The 8,717-nt window shown below is 38.4% G+C and overlaps 1 protein-coding gene across 1 annotated transcript in view; it reads left to right on the plus strand.

The window, feature by feature from the left end:
• Smp_212490 (sec31-related protein) overlaps positions 1-8,717 on the plus strand; it is a gene marked incomplete at both ends in the record, with an annotated part of 48,255 nt that overhangs the window by 27,169 nt on the left and 12,369 nt on the right. The window contains 3 exons of the mRNA XM_018790523.1: positions 1,564-1,660; positions 4,718-5,049; positions 7,186-7,373. Of these exons, the coding sequence (XP_018646251.1) occupies positions 1,564-1,660; positions 4,718-5,049; positions 7,186-7,373 (617 nt within the window). The remainder of the gene's footprint in view (positions 1-1,563; positions 1,661-4,717; positions 5,050-7,185; positions 7,374-8,717) is intronic.

Consider the following 8,717-nt stretch of genomic DNA (forward strand, 5'->3'; position numbering starts at 1 on the left):
TGTCCAGTGTTTCCATGATGGTCTAGCTTCAATTGACTCATAATTTCAACTATGTAAATATATATATTTTTTTCGTCAACAAAATCAATTATACTTTTGACGTGATTGTTGTTTAATTTCGTTTTATGCATAAAAGTCACGTAGTCTAAGTAAATTAAGGTTAAAAAGGATAAATCAGTTAATTCATTAAATGGATCAATTATTGTAATTGGATCATGTTTTATGTGTAGTTTTAAATCACTGTTTACCCTAATCTACTATCATCAGTCAGTCAGTCATTTACAATGTAGGACCGGGCATATATATATGCATTGGTGCAAGTTGCCAAACCTCAATAACACAACAAAATGAGCATCAACTTCATAGAATCAGTTACTTCAATGGCAATAATATAAAAAACAAAGATTAACATATAAGAATATGATACAGTTAGAAAGAATTAGTCCATAGGAAGGAAGGTATGAAGTAATTTTATTCTCACAGTTTAAGGGAAGACAAAGAGTGTAGACACTTGCGTCATTGTGATGATTGATTTTGAGTCATATCACTCACAGTCTCCAACCATTAATTATCATAGTCAGACGGACTCCAACCAAGTAGTCTGCGTTCAGCAACATGGTTCAGATCAGAAGTTAGTGACTTTGTGGACTGATAACACGTTTTGGTTTGGCCTCCCCTAACTCTCTTCCAACCACCCCCAATACTAGTCAGCATAGCGCGTCGTGGTAATCGGTGTTCAGACATACGTAACACGTGGCCCAACCATCTCACTCGATGAAGATTCATGACCTCATCAACTGATTTACCATCAATCCGTAATACCGTGTCTAACCTCACTGTTACTTACCCGGTGACCCAGCAGATGCGAGCAATATTTCTAAAGCATCTGTGGTCAAATACTAGTAACTTACGAGTATCTTCTACTCTTAATGGCCATGTTTCACAGCCGTCGTAAGTTCTCTAAAATTAACCGAAAAATAAGAACATGTGCTCTACTCTTTCGTCTATCATTGCATTATTTATTTTATTTTATTTAAATACATAAATGTTGGTACAAAAAGCACCAGATAAATATGCGCCTCACAAATCTCATTTGATTTGTGTGAGGGCTGTGATACTGCCCAGGTGCCCAGACTGAAGCAGGTGGTTTTCTTAGGGGGCCACACCCCGAGCCTTTGACCTAATGGTCTGATCCACAAGACAGTGGAGCATCGTGAGGCGATGCATTCCCATGGTAGCCGGTGACCAACAATTGGTTCGTACGCCATTCGTTCCTTCAGGATACTGGAGCCCATGTGCACCATTGGTTTGGAATCAGGGTTTTCCAACTCCCCTAGGTGGACCCTCCGTGTCCACCAACCCGGTTAAAGCGCCGGACATACGCTCTTCGTCCTCTCAATTTCGTAAACAACAGTAATGCCACGAGAAGGCAGTGAGTAGGACTTCCCTGGCAGAGGCTATCATTGCATAATACTTTGGCTTGTATTTATTTAAACTAATAACTTCAATTACTGATAAATGGGCTAATGAGATAAAATTTGTCGGTTTATGTTCTTCATTTAGATTTCAATGAATCTACATCTTCTCAACTATTGGATGCATTGAAATATGCTCTAGTTACCAATGATATGAAAACAATTATTCAATTGTGTTTACATCCGTAAGTTTATATATTTCATTGTCTATATACATACAAGTACAGGCTGTCAGTCAAGATTTGACTTCATTTACTGTGAACGGCTTTTGGTTCAAAATGAGTTTTGTTTTCTAAGGGAAAGTGATATATATTTTTGAATAAGTGTACGTATATTCTGGATTCAGACTTAGTTAGTAAAATTTATTTCTTACTAAAGTGGCTGGTCAGACTCGTTTTTAGGTTTTGTAGCTCTCTGTGTCCAATAACGGATACCGATACACAAACTTCCTATTTGAAAGCCCCCAATTCGTTACTGAGGAAGAAGACCAAGAGTGATGAAAGAAGTTTTTTGACCGAAGCTTTTTCAGTTGCATAAGCACTTGTCTATATAATATATAGGCGACAACTAGTATCTGTTGTTATATATGCATTCTGAACTGATCGCCTGAAACTATTGTCCTGGAATCTGTTTTGACGTGCGGAGTCCAAGATTTGATATTGATAGACAGTCTCTCTATGCAAGAGTTCAACTGGCTATTCTAATTAAAAGACTGCAAATGAGAAAGATTATTAACTAAACGAAAACACAAGTATGTGTATTAGTTTTCGAACACAATACACCATAACACTAACCATTTATAGTCTTGAATATCGACAACGGAAAACTACAAAGCTTTACGAAAATCTTCATGCTTACTAAGTAAGTTAACAGCTATCTGAACCCAGTAGTTGATTGAATGATACTTTATGAGTTTAAAGAGAAGGTTACTATATTCAAGTCACAGCTTGAATATCAATACGGAAGTACAGCTATATCCATCTGAAAAGTTTCAAATAGGCTGAGATGCAAGTTCTAAATTTCACCACTACCTACATACCAGAGATAATTGTTATGTTTAAAGAGAGTACTATATCACCTAAATCGGAGAACGGAACGAAGGTCTGTAGCACAACAACAGTACAATCTAAACTATTCCAACGCTCCCCCAGCCCTGCTAACTAGAAGGAAAAGACCAGATTCAACAGAGGAAAAAGTATATTCCGTACACAGCCAGAAGCACGAATGAACAAACACACAACTCAAGCGTATATATAAAGTATAAAGATGTCCTTGGGAAAACGTCACAAAATAACATATTAAAAGAGACAACGAACCAATGACAATTAAGGTCATTCCAAGTGGGAAATACAATCTGAAGGTAAAAGTAAGCACTTGCTTATATGTTGTTTGTCTGTATCGAAGTTTCTTTCGTAATATTTTTTACCTCTCCCTATATTAATAGAGACTCCAATTTCATTCTAATGACTTTCAATCCAGACTATACACATATATACCTCTTTACAATGGATGATTATTAGATTTAATTACGTATTTGTTGAATTATAAGAAAAAGATTAGTAATAAGATGGTGGTTAGAGGTGGTCAACAGGAAACCCTAGACCCGGGTTTCCTGCTACTTGGCACTCGTCAGCAAGGTGTACCTGTAATTTTGAGGGAACTGGTGCTCCCTGACGGATTCGATCCCGTGTCACTCAGCTTCACAGTCAAAGACGTTACCACTGAGCTATTCGGACCGCGACCGACCTCCTGTAGGACTGAGATGTAATCACAATTGATTGATCACTGGGTGGTGATCAATGTCATGTGTGTCAAGTCCTTCTTAGTGCTGATCGAATGCTATCGATCAAGTTGCAATGTGGCTCGACACTGCGTGCACTATGTTGAGATAAGATGATGGTTGGAGGTGGCCAACAGGAAACCCTGGACCCGGGTTTCGTGCTACTCGGCACTCGTCAGGTGTCTGTAGTGTGTAAATTAATGAATCTGAGTATGTGAATTAATTGTAGGAGTTTTGTGGAAATTGGTTAAATCCATAGGTTGTGTATTCGAGAGTCGGACAATTGTCTTTAAATACCAAACGATGTGATATCGATATGTATTGGAGCTTAAAGTATATTTGTTAGTCTTAAACCCAGTGTTACTAATACTCAAGGGTGCACTGTGAAACCTAAAGACCCTCGATTTCTATCCTTTTAGGAGCCGTGGGTAAACACTCCGGTTCAGCTCTATTATAAGACGAACAATCTGTCCATTGATTCCCAGTTTTCTATGGTATCCTAACTAGAATAAGTTTAAATATTACAAATAACTTGTGATAGTCATGAAAGTCACTATGATTCATCTAAGTTAAAGATATCGTTTACTGATACATGATTCTTTCAACAAACAAACCTTTTTTATGTAGTTGAGATCATGAGTCAATTGAGGCTAGACCACCATGGAAAACCTGGAAGCACTGCTTGACGGCCATTTCGTCCTATTGTGGGACTCCTCAACAGTGCGCATCCACGATCCCGCCTCTCGAGACTCGAACCCCAGGGGCTATCAGTCTCGCACGCGAACACTTAACCGATTGATGAAGTAGTGAAACTTCATCAGTTGAGATGGCTGGAACACGTGTTACGTATGCTTAACCACCGACTGCCCCGACGTGCAATGTTTTATGGTGTAGGAGCAGGTTGGAAGAAAGCTAGGGGCGGCCAGACCAAAACGTGACATAAATCCATGAAGTCACTGAAAATTGGACTAAGCCATGTTGGTAGGTGTAGACTACCTGGTTGGGATCCTCGAGATGATAGCAATTGATGATTAGAGACCCTGAATGACATGGCTCAAGATCGTTTGAAATGGCAAAGGTGCATCCACTCTTTGTGTTCTCCCAGATTCTGATCTTCTGAATTCTTCGTGTCTTTGTCTTTTTTCTCTTTTCAAATTTATTTCACTGGATTATATTCCTTGAATGACATCTTCAAATCCTAATCTTTCCGATTACAGCTTATACTCTTACTAGTTCTACCACTATGGGATTTGAATCGACAACTGCATCTCTATGCTAATGTGGTATGGTAACTCGAAATGATGTACGTACGTACGAAGTTCTACGTTGTGACTGACTGACTGACTAACCGATAGATCACTGAACCGTCATGATCTCAACTATATAAAAAAATGACTTAAGTCTCCACAAACCCCCCTTCTCATAAAAAACAATGTTTTTGTTTTGTGTAATTTTTTTCCAGCAAATTTTCATCATTATCCCTGCCAAATCTTTCTACATTGAGTGTTTTCGCTGTTATGTTAGCTGATTTACATCGTTCAGAACAAATCGATTTATATGAAGATGTAAAATTGAAATTATATCATACTCTAAATGAAATCTCATTGAAAGATCATTTAATTCATAAGGAGCCAATTTTGAATTCTGTCATCATGTTATTCAATTGTGCACTAATACGAGAAAATTGGATCAATATTGTTGAAAATTGGCCATTATCAGATTGGAAAACTATATTAACAGCATTTCTGAATCATTTATGGGATCAAGATATTGATTTGTTAAGAAAGTTATGCTGTGAGTCTATTTGGTGTGTGTGTGTGTATATGTGTACATATGATCTGTTTTTTGTCACTGATATTGTTGTTTACGGGAATAGTTATGGTTTGTTTTGCTATCGATTGTAGGTAATTGATTGAAGATGGGAATTTTTGTTTCATATAGTTTGATAGTCATTAATCAACAAGGCATCAGTCAGTTATGTTCAAAGTAAAGCCTTTGGGATATGGATATTAGTCCAAGTTTCTATGTCTTATCAGTGGGATAAGATAGAACTGGTAAGATGAGTGCTCTCGAATGCCCTACTACAGCCAAGGGTGGGGAGGGGCAGCTCTCCCTCTCGAAGTGCTCATACATGGCCATGTTCATAAAACCACTGCCAGAGAAGTCCTATCCATTGTCTTCTCGAGGCATTACTGTTGTTTACGAAATTGAGAGGACGAAAAGCGAATGTTCGGTGTTTTAACTGGGTCCGTGGATATGGAGGATTTATCTAGGAGAGATGGAAAACCCTGATTCCAAACCAATGGTACACATGGGCTCCAGTATTCTGAGGGAACAAATGGCGTATGAACCAATTTTTAGTCATTGACTACGATGGGACTAGATCTCCTTACGTTGCTCCACTGCCTTATGGATTAGACGTCTAGTTCAAAGGCTCGAGGAGAATTGGCCCCATAAGTGAACTACCTGCTTCGGCTCGGGCACTCGGACAGTATCCTAGCCCTCACATACATCGAATGACAAAGTGTGGCGCATATATATTTTGGTGCCTCCTTGTACCAATGTTCATGTGTTCAAATAAATAGATAAAAGATAAGATGAGTAGCTAAATATATTGAAATAATCTAATAACAACGACATTGAGATGGTTTGAAAATATAGTGGAAAGGTATAAATGTAAGAATACTGTAATTCAGAATCGAATGAAAATAATAAGTGAACACATCTACACCACTGTGAACGATTTTAGGCCAGATTATCAGAAGTCTCCAATCAGTGATTGAAGTTATCTAAAGGACCCCATATCAAAATGTCGGCTGATACTAACATTGCTCAATCCTACTGTCATGTTTTGGTCTATCTATCTCTAGATTTCTTCTGGTCTACTGCTATATCACTAGACATCGTTATAACCACTTCAATCTAAACGGATCCATAACTTCATCAACTGATAGCTCATCTATACCCAGTACATAAGCTCTAACTTCAAAGTTGCTCACTTGCTTGTTTAAAGTGTATCTTTTCTACAATACCGAAGCCCGTAGTATTAAGCTAAGTAGTTTCAAGTTCACAGATTGTTGTGTTGGGTAAGGAAATGGTGATTAGTTGTTCTCTCAGACAGACTGGTAATAGGTAGGTCCTGAGTTTGGATCTCGCGAGGCGAAGTCGTGGGTGCGCACTGCTGAGGAGCCGCATAATAGGACGAGACGGCCGTTCAGTGCTTTCAGGTTTTCCTTGGTGATCTAACTTCAATTGACTCATGCTTTCAACTATGAAAATACTAAATCTCCACAAAACAGTGGTCTTGAGTGCTGTTAGAGGTATGAGGGCAGTTATCACTTCCCGGCTGCCCACACCGTGGAAGGGTTCTTCTAGGGGTACCTGAAAAGGAAATTGGATTAGAAGTGGTCTTAATGACCTGAGAGCGTGACTGCAGTGCCCAAGAGACAACTGCTTGAGGTCGGTCACACACGACCTTTTTTGTTGTGTTAGCTCCATACTTGTTGGGACCTTACCGCCGGAGACGGATATCCGTGGGATAAGGCGAGGTGTGCATTTTTAGGGTCGACCTTTTCTAACCCCACCCCTCCTTGTGGGAAGGCAGTATCGCTGTCATGCTGGTTATCTGAAGGAAACACCTTACTGCCGTCACACTTCTGTACAATCAGCAGTACGATTTCGCCTTCGGACCTTGAGTTTGCTGCTTTTAGTCTTACTGATCTTCAACCGACCTGCCTGGCATGGTGGAACCTTGAGAAACGATTGTTCCAGTAAGTATAGCTCGATTGGTTCATTACGATAGGCGAACCCGACCACCACGTCAAGGTAGCAGCAACGGTCAGGCTCCACAAAACCTCTTCTATCATATATCTGTTCACTGTTATTATCATTTCTCTTTAAATTCTTGTTTTTTCTTTTATCGATTTTTAGCAATGTTTGCTAAACGTCTACTTGATCATACAAATAATGATAATAGTAATAATAATACTTCATTTGAGTTTGGATTAGCTGCATGTATCTGTTGTATTATTGGTGATGATCTTGATTATTTAACAGAATGTTGGTTACATTTAAATAATATAAATGAAAATCATTTAGATCATGTAATAAAATGTTTGGTAAGTAGTTGATATGAGAATTCGTTTTTTACCCAAACATTATGGTAGGTACCACATGCATCAATGTGGTATGTGCTTAAAGTCTTGAAGAAATCGATACTCTTTTTATGGAATGCTAACCTAGGTTACCTGGCTTTGTAGTAAATGATAATCACTATTTTCATAGTTGAAATCATGAGTCATTTGAAGCTAGACCACCATGTAAAACGTGGAAGCACTGGACGTCCGTTTCGTCCTATTATGGGACTCTTCAGCAGTGCGCATCCATCGGTTGAGTGCTCTGGCGCGAGACTGATAGGTCTTGGGTTCGAATCTCGAGAGGCGGGATCCTGGATGCGCACTGTTGAGGTGTCCCACAATAGGACGAAATGGCTGTCCAGTGCTTCCAGGTTTTTCATGGTGATCTAGCTTCAATTGACTCATGATTTCAACTATGAAAATACTGAAATCTCCACAAAAACCCCTTCTGATAATAATCACTATAGTGGTTTATGGAAAAAGTTTTCAATTTTGAAGTTCAAATCACCGATTGATGTTAGGTAAACAATCATGTTGAATGTGTGTTAGTTAACAAGTATAATGGTTGCGTGCTATTACGAATTGATTGAAGTTAAACACGAAAATTATTGGATGGTGACTTAGTGATATAGAGATTAGTCTTCTTTGTACGAGATCAATCCTTGGTGATAGGGTTGTGGACACAGTGCTTAGAAGTTCTATATTATTCTATATAAGACAACTGTCCAATGGCTTCCTGGTATTCAGTGGTTGTCTAACTAAGATTAGTTTGTGATATTAGATATGAGATAATAATTATTGTACGTTAAAATACTAACATTCAAGTTGATAAATCCAGCTACAATAGCAATCAACTCTTAACATAGATAGGTATAATAATAATTAGTTCATATACAACTGGAGAAATAAAATGCATATGCACCAATCAACAAATAGTTTACGATTAGTCAATGAAAAAAAATTGGATACTATACGATAAAAACACTAGTTACTTATCAGTCAGTCAGTCACAACGTGGAACTTCGTACGTACGTATGTACATCAGTTCGAATTGCTATGCCACGTTAACACAGAGATGCAGTTGTCGATTCATATCCCATAGTGGTAGAAGTAATAAGAGTATAAGCAATAATGTGAAAGATTAGGGTTTGAAGATGTTATTGAAGGAGTATAATTCAGTGAAATAAATTTGGAGAGAAAAAAAGGACTTGAAGAATTCAGAAGATTAGAATCTGGGAGAACACAAAGAGTGTTATAACTTGTGACCTCCTGGATGCCCTGTTAATTCATAACGTGATAATACCGCCAATTAGAGAGCAGTGAGTT

The sequence above is a fragment of the Schistosoma mansoni genome (assembly GCF_000237925.1).
Source record: "Schistosoma mansoni, WGS project CABG00000000 data, supercontig 0080, strain Puerto Rico, whole genome shotgun sequence".
NCBI lineage: Eukaryota > Metazoa > Platyhelminthes > Trematoda > Strigeidida > Schistosomatidae > Schistosoma > Schistosoma mansoni.